Source organism: Lathyrus oleraceus, chromosome 6 (assembly GCF_024323335.1).
Source record: "Lathyrus oleraceus cultivar Zhongwan6 chromosome 6, CAAS_Psat_ZW6_1.0, whole genome shotgun sequence".
NCBI classification, from domain to species: Eukaryota; Viridiplantae; Streptophyta; class Magnoliopsida; order Fabales; family Fabaceae; genus Lathyrus; species Lathyrus oleraceus.
Window position 1 is genome coordinate 507,197,396 of NC_066584.1, and position 18,942 is coordinate 507,216,337.

Here is an 18,942-nt window from a genome sequence, read left to right on the forward strand (position 1 = left end):
TCTTGATAAGTTTTCATACATTAGCCATAGGTTTGATTTATCCTAGTTGGTTGATGTTAATCTCACCTTTTTTCCTTAGTGATTGAATTGTAAGACTTCCTTGCTTATTATAGGGTTAACCCCTCACTAGCAAGTTGAAGCTTTTCTCACATGGTGGACTTGTGGTTGTACAGGTTGAGTTTTCTCCCATGGAGAACGAAAGACCTTAGGGCTTTTGTTTAAAATGAATCCACCCATACATTTGGAAATCCTTTAGCCGAACTACGGCGTTTTGATCCTTACCTTCCATGGAAAGGTACGTAGGCAACGGGTTCATCCGTTCAAACACAAAAATAATAACTTGAACATTCTTTTCTCATCCCTTCAATCATGTTTGCACAATAAATATTTCATAAACAAATAACATTTCGTACAACAAGTTTTGAAAAGGGCTCCCTAGGAGTACCTAGGACGTTTTGGGTGCCTAACACCTTCCCATTGCGTAATTAACCCCTTACCCAAATCTCTGATCTTTTCATTAGTTTTCTATGTGTAAAACTTCTTAGGCTTTTGTTCGCTTTTTAGCCATTCCTTTGGATAAATAAAAGTGCGGTGGCGACTCGATTCTTTGTATGCTTTGCTTTTGGTTTAATCAATAAATCATAAAGTGACGAATACACCGCTACAGAATGCTTTGAATGTATGAGGTATTATGGGTGAATTTGATACCCTTTTGATGCATGTGTTTGACAAGAGGTTTAGGCCTCCTACCCTTGGTTGCTTTTTGTGAGCTTTTTGTGAATTTTAATGGCATAATTCATGTGGTTACATTTTGATTTGGGGTAACTCTTGATTGCACCCCATCTTGTCACTCTAACATGTTTGTTGAGTTTTTTGTGAGGGCTCACATACTCTTGCAGGGATAGCTTGCTTGGTATTCCACTTTATTTGTGGGATACCATTTGGAGGTTTATTCCGATTACCTGTATTAACCTGCTTTCTTTGATGGTGCTAGCTTGAGAGATCTCCGGGTTTCTTATTTCCTTAATTGTTGTTGCTTCAGATCTTTATCCGTGCGGTAGATCTCCTGATCCCTTTATTTTTTCCCGCATTTTACCGTTTTCTTAGCTGGAAGACCTCAATAGGAGGCAATGTTTTCTTTTGTTTGTTTACTTTTGTGCCTAAAGACCTCCATGGAGAGGCAATTGACGGATAAAAGGGATCAATAATCAATCCCCCGTTATTCAGTGTGTCATTCTTTAAGATCATACTACATGTCGATGCTTCAGAACAAAAACCCCAGATCTTTTGTCCGGTCAGTCAGTGGAGAGGGTTCCACCTTTCTGAAACCCCACTTTTTGTCATGAGCTCACCCTGTCCAGGGTTAAGAGCTATGAGGTCTTACCCTCATTACCCCTTTTGCATGAGCGTTCCTAAATACCAACAACTCATTGATTTTTATTCTCCTAAGAACACATTTACTCCTTCTACTACAGGCGAGTAAGTCTCCAAAGGTGGAGCATCCGGTAGATTGCGTAGTAACGTCGTTCGTCCAAAACACAACCCTTAACCCGTAGTTAGCCGAACTACGGCTTGCTCTGATTCTCATTCCAGATGAGATACGTAGGCATAAGACGCGATGTCTTAGCGAGCACACTCCTCTTTAACCCTTAGGCAGCCGAGCTACGAAGACTCTGATTCTCATATTCAGATGAGATACGTATGCAGTGGATGCGACATCCGTGCGAGTCATTTTCTCTTAAACCCTCTTTTAGTAAATAGTACATTAGATAAACCCACACCCTTTAGGCAAGAACAACAAAAGTGGATCCCGTAGAGTACTACGGATGCGTAGGGGTGCTAATACCTTCCCTTCGCATAATCGACTCCCGAACCCAAGATTTGGTTGCGAGACCTTGTCTTTTCCTTTCCTTTTTCCAGGTTTACTTCGAGCGTTTCCTTTCCCTCCTTTGGGATAAATAACGCACGGTGGCGACTCTTCTGTCTTTCCTTTTTCGCCGGTTGTTTTTTTTCGCAGGTTGCGACACTCAATCATCAATTCATCAAGATTTGAGGTATGGACTTGAGAAGTTGATCAGTTAATCCATCTGACTATTTTGAAATCCACTGAGACCTAACTTTTAATGTGTTTGTCAAATGAAGATGACCCCAAGAGAAGAAATATTTTTAAGAACCATATGAACAACTTTCATGTTCATCAAAAATTGATTTGAATCTTGGAAGGTCATCATCCATTTCAAAACATTATAGGTCATTTTGATTGAGACCCTAATTTTAGGTCAACTTCCCAAGGACCTAACTCACTCATTTTTTATGATTTTGAGGTGGGATCAAATTCATTGGAAATTTTACGATGTCTACGTCATTTGTTATGTTGAACAAATTTTCATAATCCTAAAATAAATACATGTGATAATGCAAAACATTATAGGTCACTTTGGACCAAAGGCATTGAAATGTGAAAAAGTCCAACTTCAAGTGCCCATAACTTTCTCATCAAAAATCCTAATGATGCAAAATTTGAGTCCAAATTGATTGTCTTGAAAAGATCTACAACTTTTATGTTGAATATTTTGTCATTTGGAGCTTGAATCATTGAAACATAAGGGCTTGAAGTTGGTCCATTTTGGAAATTTTCACATGCACATATTTTGCACCTTGAACTTTATGACCAATTTTCACTAATTTCCCAATTCCAAATGAAGTTTTGTCCAACATAACAATTGATCCTCATGCCAAGACCTTTTCAAGCATTACCCACAAGGCCATGTTTCATTTTGGTAAGAGGTGTTTTCGAATAGGAGAAAATTTTGGGGCAATTATGGAAACTTTGTTCAAACTTCATGCACACTCCAATTACCTCACATTTGCACGTCCATTTCAGATCAAAATGACTTAAGCTTGCAATTCCCATTGGATTTGGACCCTTCATGCACCTGTACAGGCCCATGCATGGAGACCCTTATCACTCATGCACACATAATTCTCATGTTTGCCTTTGCCATTTGCTATAAATAAGCATGCTCAACTTCACTATTCTCCAACCTGAAGGCGCCTTAGATGCTGCAGAATTGAATCCAAAACCACACCTAAAGGAATTTCTCTCTTTCATTTCAAAATTTCAGATCCAATTCTCAACTTCATTGGTTGATTATTGGACTTAAAATTCCTTGGCCTTACTTCATCTTCACCTCAAGAGTAAACTGCATTCAAGAGCTGTGAAGAATTGTGCTCCATAGATCTACATTTTAGAGGTGGATGTTCAAACTTTTTTTCTTCGAAACTCATTGATTCTGGCTTGTTTCTTGTGTTTATTGGTTTGGCTGAAGTCCTCTCATCAAGGCATTTGAATTGTGCTTTTAATTTTGCAAAATCATCAAGTTCAGCTTGAACTCCATTATTTTCCTCTTCTGATTTCTCTTCCTATGGGGATTTAGAAGGAAAACCAATGGTACATGGGTGATGTACATCACCCCAACTTTCCAATGATATGAGGATCGCTTCATTTGGTTAAGTTTTCATGTCTGCAACTTTGGCTGGAAAATGCAAGCTCATCGGAGAAGACGGTGGTGTACACCACCGTCTCTTTGCCAGATCAATTGTGAGCCCTTGGATCTGATCTCCAGTTTATATCATAGCCATCAAATCTTATGACTTTATTATATGCAAGGTGTTTCTCATTGACTTGGATTCATGGTGAGCGCGCGCATGTGGACCATTAGATGTGCCAGGTCAATTAATGAGACTCCATCCAACGCACGTGGTTTTTTCTGTTTTCTGATTTAATCCATTTTATTTTCTTAATTCCATTTTATTTCAAAAAATCATAACTCTTTCATTTTAATTTCAAAAAATATGGGACCAATTGCATTATTTCCATTTTAATTTCTAGTTTCTAAAAATGATTTTTAATATTTTTTATTTTATCATTTGGTATTTTTTTGTGAATTTTCTCTTTTCAGGTTATTTTTAATTCATTTTAAATAGTTTCCAATATTCAAAAAATACAAAAATATTTTCTTAACCTATTTTATATGATGATGGATCTATGAAAAATATTCTCAACAATTTATTAATTGATTTGAGATTTATTTGAGATTTTAATTCAATTAGGTTATTTTTTTACTCATTTTTAATTGATTAAAAATAGTTTCTGGTTTCTAAAAATGCTGAATTTTTTTTGTCAAACTTTGTTTGATCTTGTTGAACTTAGGATGATCCATTTGGACTTTTCAAAGTTGATTTGAAATGGATTTGAAATTTGACCTTTAATTGTTTATTTTAATTCAAGTATTATTTTAATTTCCAAAAATACCAAAAATATTTTATTTGTTTCTTGACTTCTAAGTTTCATTTTGCATCTGTTTACTATTGTTTTGACCTTGATTCCATCTATCTTTGGTCAATGTACTTTGATTACTTCATTTGAATTTCCATTAATGTACATTCTTATTCATCTTCTTCTTCATCTTTTTTCCTTTTGATCAATGAGTTAAAGATTGGTGGTTAGCCTTGATGTATAAGAGGTTTAACCTTCCTTGATTCAAATCTAATTCATCTTGATCATAGATCAAGTGAAATGCTTTGCATTAAGGATATGTTGCTTCTTGATCAAGCAAAGAACCTAAATCAATACAAGATCATTCTTATTTTCTTTTGGCATGGCAAGTTGTAGGAGCTTGGCTTACTAGTCAAGGTCTCTAACTTATGTTTGTTGCCTATATTTTTATTGACCGACCTCAGATAGGTGTGACTACTACATTAGTCCACTTACGATTGCTTAACATAACGCTAAATTGCCTTATGGCACACTAACACTAACTATTGACTATTAACTTTTAATTCAAGTCATTTAATTCTTGCAATTTATTTTATGCAATTTAATATCTTGTACATATTTCATTTTCTTTTGCCCTTTGCTCACTTGAGCTCATGTTTATGTTAATGCAATTTGTCTTTTGCTCACTTGAGCACATAATTGTGTATATACTATTGTGCTTGTGTTTTGTTTTGCTTGTTGTGAACCAAATGCTAATGGACAAAAGGACTTAGACTTTAGGACATTCCCTATGCAAAATGGAGTCAAAGAGCAACTAGGCCTCATGCCTTTAGAATGCTATAAAAGAAGAAATAATGTCAAAGAGCAACTAGGCCTCATGCCTTTAGAATGCTTAATCTTGAAGATGAACTTGAAAGGATCCTAACTTCTAAACTCTCTCTTGTCCATTCTTGGTTTGCATTATAGAAATTTTTGATGTGTGTGTTCTTGTGCTAGGGATCCCAAACATTGAGCTAAATTGAAGAACCATTGTCATGAGCATCCAAAGTGAGAGATACAAAAGCCATTGAAGGATTCCTAGGAGCTTGTTTTGATTGTGTGCTTGATTGCTTGAGTATTTTCTTATTTGCTTGGTTATTCCAAAGGATGGGAGCTACTTGGATCATCACTATGATATCAAGAAGGGAACTCCATTGTGGTTTTATTTCTCTTCCTTCATCTTTGTATGTTTAGGACTTAGCCATTCTTCTTTTTCCCTCCACTCTAACCCAAGCCAAAACTTTTGTGCAAACATTAACATTTGTTTTCAAAATTAGAAACCTAAGCATTATGCTTTTGATTTTCAAACTTCTTTTCATAACACTTATTTTGAATTGAATCCTTAAATCAACTTTGACCATACTTTGTAAATACTTTTCATTGGTAAATACCACTCACTCAATTGTTTTTGTGGTTTCAACGGTCACTTTTGCCAAAGCTTTTCATAAACATTAGCTATTAGGTTTGAGTTATCCTTGAGGTTGATATAATACTCACCCATATCCTTAGTGATGGACTATAAGACTTCCATGCTTATTATAGGGTTAACCCCTCACTAGCATGTTGAAGTTATCCTTACATGGTGGATTTGTGGTTTTAGGTTGAGTTTTCTCCCTTGGATAACAAAAGACCTTAAGGCTTTTGGACCAATCAATTCACTAACTTATTTTGAGATTTTTATCCCGAACTACGAGGTTTTGATCCTAATCTTTTAAAGATGGTACGTAGGCAATGGGTTTATCCATTCAAACACAAAATTGTAAATAATTTGTACATTCTTCTCTCATCTCCCCAATCATGTTTGCACAAATAATTTTCACAAATACCAACCTACCTTACAACAATTGTGAAAAGGGCTCCCTAGGAGTACCTAGGATATTTTGGGTGCTTAAAACCTTCCCATTGCATAACCAACCCCCTTACCCCGATCTCTGACATTTTTATTAGTTTTTGATTCGATAAAACTTCTCAGTTTTTGTTTGCTTTCTAACCTTTCCTTTGGATAAATAGAAGTGCGGTGACGACTCGAATTGTATAACTTACTTTTGATTTAGTCAATAAATCTAAAGGTAACGAATACCCCACTACACTTATGAGGGCAAATTGTTTGTCGCTCGAATTGGAGTTTTCCTAGAAAAGGATTTTATTTCCAAAGGAATCAGTGGGAGGAAAGTAGATCTTGAAGAAATTCAAGAATCACAAAGCATTGATACACCTATGGAGGAATTAGAGCAGGAAACACAAGTAGTTATGGAAGAGCAACCTGCTCAAGTAGAACAAGACCAACGTAGGTCAAGCAGGATACGTCACCTACCTGAGAGATATGAATATCTCATAACTGATCAAGGTGATGTATTACTCATGGATCAAGATGAGCTTGTGACCTATCAAGAGGCCATAACTGGTCTCGAGTCTGAGAAGTGGCTAGAAGCCATAAAATCTGAAATGGATTCCATGTACACAAACCAGGTTTGGACCTTGGTAGAGCCTCCTGTATGAGTTAACCCTATAGGATGCAAGTGGGTCTTTAAAAATAAGACTGACATGGATGCTAAGGTACATACCTATAAGGAAAAACTGGTTGCAAAAGGATATAAACAAATTCATGGGGTTGACTATGATGAAACATTTTCACCAGTTGCAATATTTAAATTTGTTCGGATTTTACTTGCTATCGCTGCATATCCTTATTATGAAATATGGCAGATGGATGTCAAAACTGCCTTCCTTAATGGGAATCTTATTGAGGATGTGTACATGATACAACCTGAAGGATTTGACATACCAGAAGAAGCCCAAAAGATGTGTAAGTTACAAAGATCAATCTATGGATTGAAGCAAGCTTCCAGAAGCTGGAATCTTTGTTTTGATGAAACAGTAAAACAATATGGATTCATCAAGAATGAAGATGAGTCTTGTGTCTACAAGAAGGTTAGTGGGGGCATGATCGTCTTCCTGGTATTATATGTAGATGACATATTACTCATTGGAAACAATGTCCGTACCCTACAACAAGTAAAGTCTTGGTTGGGGAAATGCTTTTCTATGAAGGACCTAGGTGAAGCAACCTATATATTAGGAATCATGATCTATATAGATAGATCACAAAAACTGCTTGGCCTAAGTCAAAGTATATACATAGACAAAGTGCTGAGATGCTTTAATATGCATGATTCCAAGAAAGGATTCATACCTATGCAACATGGCCTGTGTCTATCAAAAACACAACTCCCTTCAACTAAGGAAGAAAGGGATCGCATAAATAAGATTCCATATGCATTTGCAATAGGATCTATCATGTATGCCATGTTATGTACTCGACCATATGTCTCGTATGCTTTAAGTTCAACGAGTAGGTACTAATCTGATCCTGGTGATGCTCATTGGGTAGCTGTCAAGAATATCCTTAGGTATTTGAGAAGGACTAAGGACTCATTCTTGATATATGGAGGTCAGGAAGAGCTTGCTGTAATTAGATACACCGATGCTAGCTTCCAGACAGATAAGGATGACTTTAGATTGCAATCTAGTTATGTGTTTTGCTTAAACGGCGGCGCTGTGAGTTGGAAAAGTTCAAAGCAAGATACAGTTGCTGATTCTACAACCGAGGCCGAGTATATTGTTGCCTCAAGTGCAGCCAAGGAAGTTGTTTGGATCAAAAAGTTCATTAGTGAACTTGGCATAGTTCCTAGTATTGTGGATCCCATTAATCTCTATTATGATAACAATGGTGCTATCGCACAAGCTAAGGAGCCTAGATCTCACCAACGATCTAAACACATACTTAGGCGTTATCACCTTATTCGAGAGATAATAGATAGATGAGATGTGAAAATATGCATAGTACCTACACTTGACAATATTGTTGACCCACTAACAAAGCCTCTTGCGCAGCAGAAGCATGATGACCATACTGGATCTATGGGCATTAGGGGTATGTCTGATTGGCTTTAGTGCTAGTGGGAGATTGTTGGTGTAAGCCCTAGAGGCCAATACTTTTGGTACTTGTATCGAATTATTTATTAATAATAAAAGGCTTTTTCTTTATTATCTTTGTTTAATAAAATTCCTAGAATAGCTAGTTCGTTTAATATATCAAGTGTGACTTGATCATGAGGTCCCATTAAACATAAGGACACTATTCTTAAAGTATCCGTAGTCGAGCTTTGTTGTAAAGTGGGATAACATTAAAGCATTAAAATTATTATGTATATAGACTGGTGACCACATCTCTTGGATCATGGATAAGGAGTTATCAAGTCTTAAACATAGGTATGAATATCAAGAGTAATATTTATACTGGATTAACCCGCTATGAGAATACTATATAGAATGTTATGCAAAGTGTCATAAGTTATTCTCATGGTGATAGTGGTGTATACCACCCTTCGACCTGAAACCATTATGGACCTTAAATATAGAGTCGAGTGTCTTATTGCTGATCAAACGTTGTCCGTAACTGGATGACCATAAAGACAGTTGATGGATACTCCACGAAGCATGTTGAGGGACATGAGTGACCTAGATGGAGTTTTCCTATCCCGCGTAATAGGATAAATATCTAAGGGCTCAATATTGAACTGGACAAAGATGACACAGTCTATGCCTTGTGTTCAATATAAACATAAGGGTAAAAGGGTAATTGTACACATAAATATTATCACAAAAGGATTTATCAAATCACATGACATTTTCGTGTCTTGGGTAGCAATGATGTGTTGCTAGATACCGCTCACTGTTTATTATGTTAAATACGTGATTTAATATAATTACCAATATCGCGAGAACCTATAGGGTCACACACAAAATGACAAATTGATGAGAGATAAAGTAAATAAGGAACACCGTAAGGTACAGTGCACTTAAGTGAATTATAGAACATCGTAAGGTACGGTGCACTTAAGTAGAATATGAAATATGATAAGGTACCACGTGCTTAAATGATTTTGGTATATCATAAGATATGTGCTACATATACTTAAGTGGGCTTTTTAGCTTACAATCCATACAAGTGGTTCTATAAATAGAACCCTTGTGCAAAAACATTTGTTCATATGAAATTTCATTTCTCTCTCTCTCTCTCTCTCTCTCATTCATTCACTCAAAGCCTTCATTCGTAGCAACTAGCACTGAGATTGAAGGAATCCATTCTTGTGGACTGAGTAGAGGCGTTGTAACCATTCAACGTTCGTGATCACTCCTTAGATCTGTATCAAAGGTTTCAATCACCACAAGAGGTAATGATTCTATCACTGATCATGCCCATTCGTAAGGATCACTAAAGGAGATTTTTTTTTAATTTCCGCTACGTTTTGGATCGCTATTCTCCTTCAACAAGATCTCTCATTGTTGCAGGAAAGCCCTAACCATCCTAAATTGTTATAAACTTACTAAGGCCTATGAGTATCATCTACCCTTGTTGGGATACCACACACACTTGTACTTTTTGACTAGTGCATATTTCATTTGTGGATTGTTTGCTGATGATGCTCAACGTTGCACTATTATTAGCATTTGTTGAGTGATGGCACAAGGAGACATCTTCATTTCATCTTCCATTTGGTGAGATGACGATTACTTTGGATTATGTCTCCTCCCTATTCCATCTTCCTCTTCTAGGTAGTTTCTTCACCGTTATAGTCATTAGCTAGGAGCTTGCATGTATTAATGCTAGACAAGACTTATAGGTTACTGAGTTGCAAGTGAGTGAGGAGTTTATGTTTAATAGGGGTGCAGACTTTCGCCTATCTTGACTCCGAGATAGGCATTCAGAGCTGGTGCAACAGTCCATGTATGAGGCAACCACTAAGGTATAAATGATACATATAATATGTATTATCTTAGTGTGTGTGTGTGTATTGACTATTCTATATGTATTATCTATTTTCGTTATAAAAATTTATTATTTCTTATTATTTTAGTTCTTATTCATGATATTTGTTGATTTGCTTATGTTCTTGTGCAACGTTGGATATGCGAGCATTTCTTGTCCATTTGTGAGTGACGGGTTACTCTTACTAGTGCTGGCTCTACACTAGTCAAGAGATGGAAGGCCAGACATGCACACCCATAGGGTCTTATGGAGTATAGAAAGATGACTGATGCATTGACTTTGGACGATGTCATATGGACATCCTATGCAGACCATGTAATGTATCCGGAGTTTGATGAGACTTCCCTTTTTTCGGTTATCTGCGATGGAAGACTTTAGTATCTAGACACTTACATGAGAGGTGTCTGCGCCAATTTGGGTATGTCTAGGATATCCCACGATGAATCACTGTTGTTCCATCTAAGGACATTGATAAATGGTTTATAGGTAACATTGTTAGCTTTGACTGTGCCATTGCACATCATGCAATTGAGGTTCAATTCCCCATTCAATGTGTGGATGGTTACTTAAAGTTATACCTTACTATATAACACAATCGCATCATCCCACCAGTTGAACATGTAGATGATTCTCAACCTTCTGATAACGTGCCACTGCCTCCACATAGTGTGGCTAACTAGTAGCGTCTGCAGATGGTAATAATCATTATGTATAACCTCGTGGGTTTGGTAAACCCAAATGATGAAGTTTATTCTTTGGCATCGCAAAAAACACACATAGATCGCGGGGGACCCGTGTAGACATTCTTATTATTTTTGTATCATTTGAATTATTACTCAAACATTCGTATCATATAGTTTATTAGATAACACTTTATCGCTCTCATTATTGTGTGCTTAACATAACTTAACACTTGACAATTAACATAACTTAACACATGATAATTGACATAACTTAACATAAACAATTACATAACTTAGACATTGTTAGATGATTCTAGACATTTCAACATCTTTATTATGTCATCAACAGATCTATAAATTGTCACATAAAATTCGATCGGTCCATTTGTTAGCCTACAATGACATATTCTCCATACAACCTTCAAATCTTCATAAGTCTCCAGCTCAATATGATTGTATTTCACACATTCATCAGTATTAACCCATGGTGCACAAAACTCGATATAACTCACCTTTTTTATTCTCGATGTTAGACAATATATTATCCAATTTGGATCTCATAAGAGCAAGACATATGGTGTTCTTCGGGAGCCTAAAATCAACACGAGGTTTTACCTCGTTGAAATACACAACTGCTATAAACAAATAATAAGACATTCTAAGATATTTTTTTAACAACACACATGATCCTTATTTATATAAGTTTGAAATTATGGATCACACACAATCGTTAGTGCAATCTCAACCATACAAAACTGTCAACAAAATTTAAAAAAACCACATTACCAATTTCTTTTAAATCCTTCAAAAAGTTTGATAAATGCATGAGCTTTTAAAAAACGCCGATGATTTTACACTATCAAAATTTTCAACATTTTGAAAAAAATCCAATAAACTAAAGTATTTTCTAAAAAACCATGTTTTTCCACTCACTGGTTATTTTAAAAAATCAAGTGTATACCATATTTTTATAATATACTACCGGATTTTTTATATTTTTCTACTCATACCAAAATTTTAACATGTACTATCAAATATTTTGTGTGCTCTTTTTGATAAAAATTTGACGACAGTAATTTGCATATTATAGAAAACTGTGGAGGTGTAGGTTTAAGTTTAGGGGTGGGTAGGTAAAAATCTGCAAGATATTAGGTTAGGCCCATTTATGTATTAAAAGAATTGAAATAAACAAGTGACTAGAATTGATTGATTTGAAACATATCAAACCTGAAGTTGCTTTCATTTTGAGTTGAAGTTGCTTTCATTTTGAGTTTGAGTTGCTTCTACTCCGACGAGTCATGTCTTCTGGCGGCGGCGACGGCGACGGCGGTGGCGGTAAGCTATTCTTCTGCCACAATTGCACTCAAAGAGTTACCTGTTCGGACGATTCCGAACCTTTCTGTCCAATCTGCTTCCAAGGTTTCATCGAAGAATGTACTCCCGATCCAAACCCTAACCCTAACGTCATTTTCCGTTTCAACCAAGACGATTCCGATAACGAATCCGATTTCCCTTTCCATCCATTCTCTCTTCTCCCTTTGTTGCTATCTTCTGCTTCCATTTCCAGGACCCGGCTCGAAACGACGGAAACCACCGAAACGGAAACCGATAACTTCGACCCGTTCACTTTCCTTCAGAATCACCTTAATGGACTTCATGCCGATGGTGCAAACATTCAGTTCGAGATCAATCATCCTTCTGAATCCGAATCAGGGTTTCGCGTTCCGTCTAACATGGGGGATTACTTCCTCGGTCCTGGTCTTGAGCAATTGATTCAGCAGCTTGCTGAGAATGATCCTAACCGTTATGGGACTCCGCCGGCATCGAAAGACGCTGTTCAGAATCTTCCGAGTGTCACTGTTGATGATGAGTTGATGAACTCGGAGATGAACCAGTGTGCTGTTTGTCAGGATGAGTTTGAGAAGGGTTTGCAAGTGAAGCAAATGCCTTGTAAGCATGTGTATCATGATGATTGCTTGCTTCCATGGCTTCAATTGCATAACTCTTGCCCTGTTTGTCGATATGAATTGCCTACTGATGATGCTGATTATGAGAACCTGGATAGGAGTGGTGGTGGTGGTGGTGGTGATGGGTTGAGGTCTGTTGTTGATGGTAACAGTGCTGGTGGTGCAGGTGGAGGAGGAGGAAATAGACCTGTCCACAGGACTTTTAGAATATCTTTGCGGTATCCTTTTGGTTCTGGTAACTCTGCTCAGGACTCTGATGGAAGGGGATTGGGAAATAGGCAAGAAGATTTGGATTGAAAATTGTAAGTATTTAGAAAGGTATTAATCTCTGTTATGTTTGTTTTATATGACGATGATGATGGTGTTCTTTATTGTAAGTCATTTTCTAGTTTATTAGAATTTCAAATACATTATGTTTTGATTAGAATTTCAAATACATTATGTTTTGATTAGAGTTTTGTTGTGATTTTGGTTTAGATTTAATTAGGTTTGAACATTTAATTAGTGTGTTTAAGGTTTAGGTTTTGTAGTAGTCCAGAAACAGTCATATCAACACTCAACTCTAATCTTTTTGGCCAATGTTCTTCTTTGTTACTGTTTTTGAGTGCTGCTAAGAAAGTTTATGTATTCATTCCTCTCTTTACTTTGATCGTCTTGAGTGATGGAGTAGACTGTCGAATAATTGTTTTTACATTGTTGATACAAAAATTATATGTTCAGATGATCGACAGACCATGTTATATGTAAGTCTGACCTTGTCAATTTTTTTGGTGTTTTTATTGGGTCTGTTTTATTGGCGGTTCTAATCTTTACACTTCCAGTCAGAGTTAATTTTATTTTCTCCAATGTTGTTTAATAGCCATTATAGCGTAGCGAGATTTGGTATAACCCCTATGGTTCTGCAATTTGTTATATAATAAAAAATGTTTTCACATAGCTGCCATAGCTTATTATTGCTTTGCAAAATTTCAACAATAGTCTATTTCCCGCCATCCGCAATTTACAAAACTGTTTTGCATTGCAAAATTTCAACAATCGCCTAATTCCCGGTATATGCAATAATTAACAAACTGTGTTTTTTTACATTGTTTTGGAGTGAGAGTGCTCATATCAGCACTGTATGCAGGATCACGAGTTAGCATGTGAACTCTTACGATCTTATGTTCCAATAGCATGCCGGTGCACTGCGATTAAAGTGGGATCGTATGCACCAAACTCGACGAGCTCTACGAATTGGGGAATCAAACTTGTTTTGAGTTCAGAGATGCGGCGCTCCTTTTGCGTTAAAACTTTAATTTTAAATATTTTAAAACGGGAATTTGGCGAAATATGTTCTCACAGCGGATCATTTCCTTCTAAATTGCGTCTATGGCTTTCTCGTTTAAAAAAAAACGTTACAGTTACAACATCATCTATCATTATTAGTCTTCCTTATTACTGTTAGAAACACGATCACATCCTCTGCCTCGTTCTAAACACTACATATTTAGTTATGATTGGGAACTTATTTTCGTTATATATGATGGTTTCTGGGCATGTATGTATATACAGTTATGCATATATAAATGTATTTTACTACCAGTAGTAGGATATTACGATCCGTGCTACGATCCTCAAGTTATGATTTTTCAATCCTCTACCGTTTCTGCGTAAACCATTGAGTTTTTAAACACTGCATATCAGTGTCCCCAGAGTACTGATATTGTCATTCTAATTAGCGAGTTGATTAATGCCATACATTTTCAATATTATTATGTATATTCTTGGCTTCAAATTATTTTTATATTAAGTATTAATAATCTGAACTGCATCTCAGATTTGGAGTGTTCTTTCTATGTATAGTCATCATGTTCTGGATATTTGTTTTATTTTAGGAGTCTCGTAAAATTGTTTTCTTTTCCTTGTTTTATTTAAGACTTCGCTTTGTAGAAAGAAGTGCAAATGAAGAGAAATAAAACATCAGTTAGTGAATTGGAAGGAATTTAGTTGAAGATTCAAATAATTATTATGTCATGAGTTAATATCTAATGCTAAATGGCACGTCCATGGTGTTTCTGCAGGTATGATTTGGCGTTTAAAACTGATATTGGGAACAAGCACATGCAGCTGAGGGTGTCCGTGAATAGATTACTTGCATTATTATGTCTATAGAAGTTCTAGTAAGCCCATGTCTGGTAACTTTGTCCAAATTTAAAGGTCTTTTTTCCAATTTTTTGGATGGCTGGAATATGGTATTTTGTGTTGGTATACAGTTAAGATTTTAGGTATGTTATCCAGAGTTGATAGCAAATTTTCCCTGTTTTGTGTACAGATCATCTTCCTCAATCATCCAATGTTAATTGTTATCCTTTATCAGCAGTCTTCTTATTTTACAATGATAATTGTAGCATATCGCGCTCTAGAGAGATGTTGAAATTTGCCAACATCGATAAATGTTGACCATCGGTAACCTGGGATGTTAAATGAGTGATGCAGGTAGGTTGTTAATTTATTTAGGAAACATAGTTTACAATTTTTTTCTTAATTAAAAAAGTAGTTAGAATAAAGAGAAGTAGTTAATTTTAGTGTTTTATCATATGGGACAGGTGTTCCATTGTGGGTGATATGATTTTAACACTAGATTTGTTAGTAATTAGAAGCAAGTGTTTGGGATTAATGACCTGAAACTTGGGGGTATAATGAATGGGGGTATATGCCGTGGGAACTGTCAGTGGGTGATGCGGTGGTAGATGTGATGCAAGGATAGATATCCAATGAGTGATTTTTCTTCTATTTTTCTCAGTATCGTCTTCGATTGTTTCTGTTTATCTTGTTAGAATTACAATAACACAGACAAAGATCGATAGAATAGGAGTTTCAGTAGATGGAGACAAGCATGTTCAACGACATACTTGTGTGTGCGACCAAAGAGCCATGCATTCTTTGTTAAGGTTTTTATCTTCCCATCCCATTATCACATTTAGTGCATAAACATCTTTAAGATTAAAAGTATTTAGATTCGGTATTAGATCATAATTTACCCTAAATAGTGTTCATATAATGTAACCCTAAATAGTGTTCATATAACGTGTTCATATAATGTACCCTAAATAGTGTTCGTACAACAATTTGTTTGTCGGTACAATTACTACCTCTTACTATCTCTTGTCCTATTTACTATTTATAAGAATATTTTTGTTTAGATTCTTTCAATACATTGCTTATTAAATAAATCTAAAAAGTAATTTTTTTTTATAAATAAGATTAGAGGGAGTATTTTTTTTATTACTTATGATCGAGTGAAGTATTGCATGGTGATTTTTTAACAATCTTATACATTACTTTAATCCCTCTTGTAGCGGTGTGCATGAATTTCATTTAATATGAACCAATCCATTCTTATGGTTATGTTTTATAAATTAAATCACTTCTCACAAAAGTCAATTTAAAATTTTAAATCGATTTTAAATTGATTTCGAACCGGTTTTAAATGAGTTTTGATTTTAATCAAAATTATTTAATTTAATTTAAAATTTATTTTTTTAAATTAATATTAATTTTAAAATTTAAAAACATGAGGTTTTAAAATATTTTTTCTTTTAAAATTTAAAAAATATAAAAAAAACAATTTTTTTAAGAAAAAAAATAATAAATATTAAAAAAAAAAGAAAAAAAAATATTTTTTTTTGAAAATAATCAAATTATATTCTGAAAATGAAAAAAATATCTTAAAAAATAAATTATTTCAAAAAATAAAAAATAACTGAAAAATATTTATTTAAAAAAAACTTGAAATCGAAATAAAAAAATTCTAAAATTATATTTTTAAATTTTTTTTTTATTCTGAAAATTTGGAAAAATAACTTTTTTGAAAATTAAAAAAATTATCAAAAAAAAGTTATTTGAAAAAGAAATTTTTTACTGAAAAAATACAAAATATTTTTAATAATTTTTTTTTTATTTAGAAGAAAATAATAATTTTATTTTAAAAAATATCAAATATTATTTTTCCAAAAGAAAAAATTCCGAATATAATATTTTTCATGAAAAGAAAAGAAAAATTCTGAATTTTATTTTTAAAATATTTTTTATGAAATTTAAAAAAATTTAAAACATTAAATTAATTTATAATGTAATAAATATGAAAATAGACCAATATTAAAATTTAACTAATATTAAAATTTGGATACCCAATAAGAAAACCAAATTTTCATAATAACTAACTCTTTATATTTGGATAAAAAAATGGATACCCAAATTTTTATTTTACCATTTGATTTGATTTTTTAAAGTGGAACAATTTGGATACCAATTTGGTTATTGATAACCAATTTTTTTGCAAACCCTTACTCTTTTTAGTCTTATTTATAAGAGAAAATTAATTTTTTAAATTTATTGAATAATCAATATATCAATATATCTGATCTATTATATATTTCAAATATATTAATTATTCAATAAATTTTTATTTTTTATTTTTTTATAAATAGGTCAAAATCGGAGGTAGATTTTTTTTTCTTTTGGTCCAATATTATCTACTTTTAATATATAAAAGTTAATTACCACCATAATTACTTAATTACCCTAATTACAATCCATAATACAGTTACTTTCATGTTCCTATAAGTAATTTCGTATCTACTATATAAAAGTTAATTACCATCATAATTACTTAATTACCCTAATTACAATCCATAATACAGTTATTTTCATGTTCCTATAAGTAATTTCGTACTAAACTCTATTTATACTACTAAAAAATATTATCGTTATTTTATTGTTGTTGCAATCTTATCATTCCAAAATGAAATCAATATTCTGAAATCAAATTAATTATTATTGTAGTTTTTTTGCCAAATATTACCGTTACTTGATTTTCTTTAAATGACAAAATGAATATTTAATTGTATAATTATATGTTATTAAATTATAACTTTAAAATTAAAAATAACTATTTAATATAGTTGATTAATATTAATTGAGAAATTTTTATATTATTGTTAATTTACCTACCAATTAATTATTATTATTGTTATTCTTATTATTGGTATTTACCCGCCATATATGATAAGAATATTTTTAAAATTTAAATAGTATATTTATTATTTGATTTGATTTAATTGAGATCCAAACTCTATAAATTAAAATCGGTTACTTATTATGAACAATAATATAGGGTCATTCCAATGTCAATCTATTATTAATTGAATTTTACATAGATATAATTTTGCAATAGCACGCTGGCATATTGAATCTTATACTGCTGTTATCTTTGCACTAACATATTTTATCCTTTCAACAGAATAATTATAGTAAATACGTTCATTCTGTATACCGAATTATAATAAAAATGTATTAAAATCAAAAGCAATAAAACTGTTTACAGTAAATAAAAATATAGAATAACATCTTAAAATTCTATTCTATTTGATTATTCATTTAATTATTATTAATTTATTTATTATATAAAAATATATCAAATAAAATTTTAAATATATGTTGTGTCATTAGCATTTATTTCAACTTTTGATTTATTATTGATTTTTTATTTCAATGAATTTTTCTTTAAATATTTATGATCATGAAGAAATTAGACTATATTTTTATTTACTGTAAACAGTTTTATTGCTTTTGATTTTAATACATTTTTATTATAATTCGGTATACAGAATGTACGTATTTACTATAATTATTCTGTTGAAAGGATAAAATATGTTAGTGCAAAAATAACAGCGGTATAAGATTCAATATGTCAGCGTGTTATTGCAAAATTACATCTATGTAAAATTCAATTAATAATAAATTGACATTGGAATGACCCTATATTATTGTTCATAATAAGTAACCGATTTTAATTTATAGAGTTTGGATCTCAATTAAATCAAATCAAATCAAATAATAAATATACTATTTAAATTTTAAAAATATTCTTATCATATATGACGGGTAAATATCAATAATAATAATAACAATAATAATAATTAATTGGTAGGTAAATTAACAATAATATTAAATTACTCAATTAATATTAATCAACTATATTAAATAGTTATTTTTAATTTAAAGTTATAATTTAATAACATATAATTATACAATCAAAACGATGTTATATAGGTGTAACATCAAAGGTTGGATCCTTTTCAGCATTTTGCCACACACCTC

At 33.1% G+C, this 18,942-nt stretch overlaps 1 protein-coding gene across 2 annotated transcripts; it reads left to right on the forward strand.

Moving 5' to 3' along the window:
* The first annotated feature begins 12,037 nt into the window (after positions 1 to 12,037).
* Positions 12,038 to 15,156, forward strand: LOC127092551 (E3 ubiquitin-protein ligase RING1-like). Of its 2 annotated transcripts, none has more exons than XM_051031451.1 (2): positions 12,038 to 13,119; positions 14,862 to 15,156. In XM_051031451.1, exon 1 carries the CDS (start codon positions 12,133 to 12,135, stop codon positions 13,096 to 13,098), a length of 966 nt encoding a protein of 321 aa, XP_050887408.1. In that variant the 5' UTR covers positions 12,038 to 12,132; the 3' UTR covers positions 13,099 to 13,119; positions 14,862 to 15,156. The 2 variants fall into 2 exon arrangements, with proteins under 2 accessions (XP_050887408.1, XP_050887407.1); XM_051031450.1 differs by having other exon boundaries at positions 12,038 to 13,103.
* Positions 15,157 to 18,942: the final 3,786 nt, after the last annotated feature.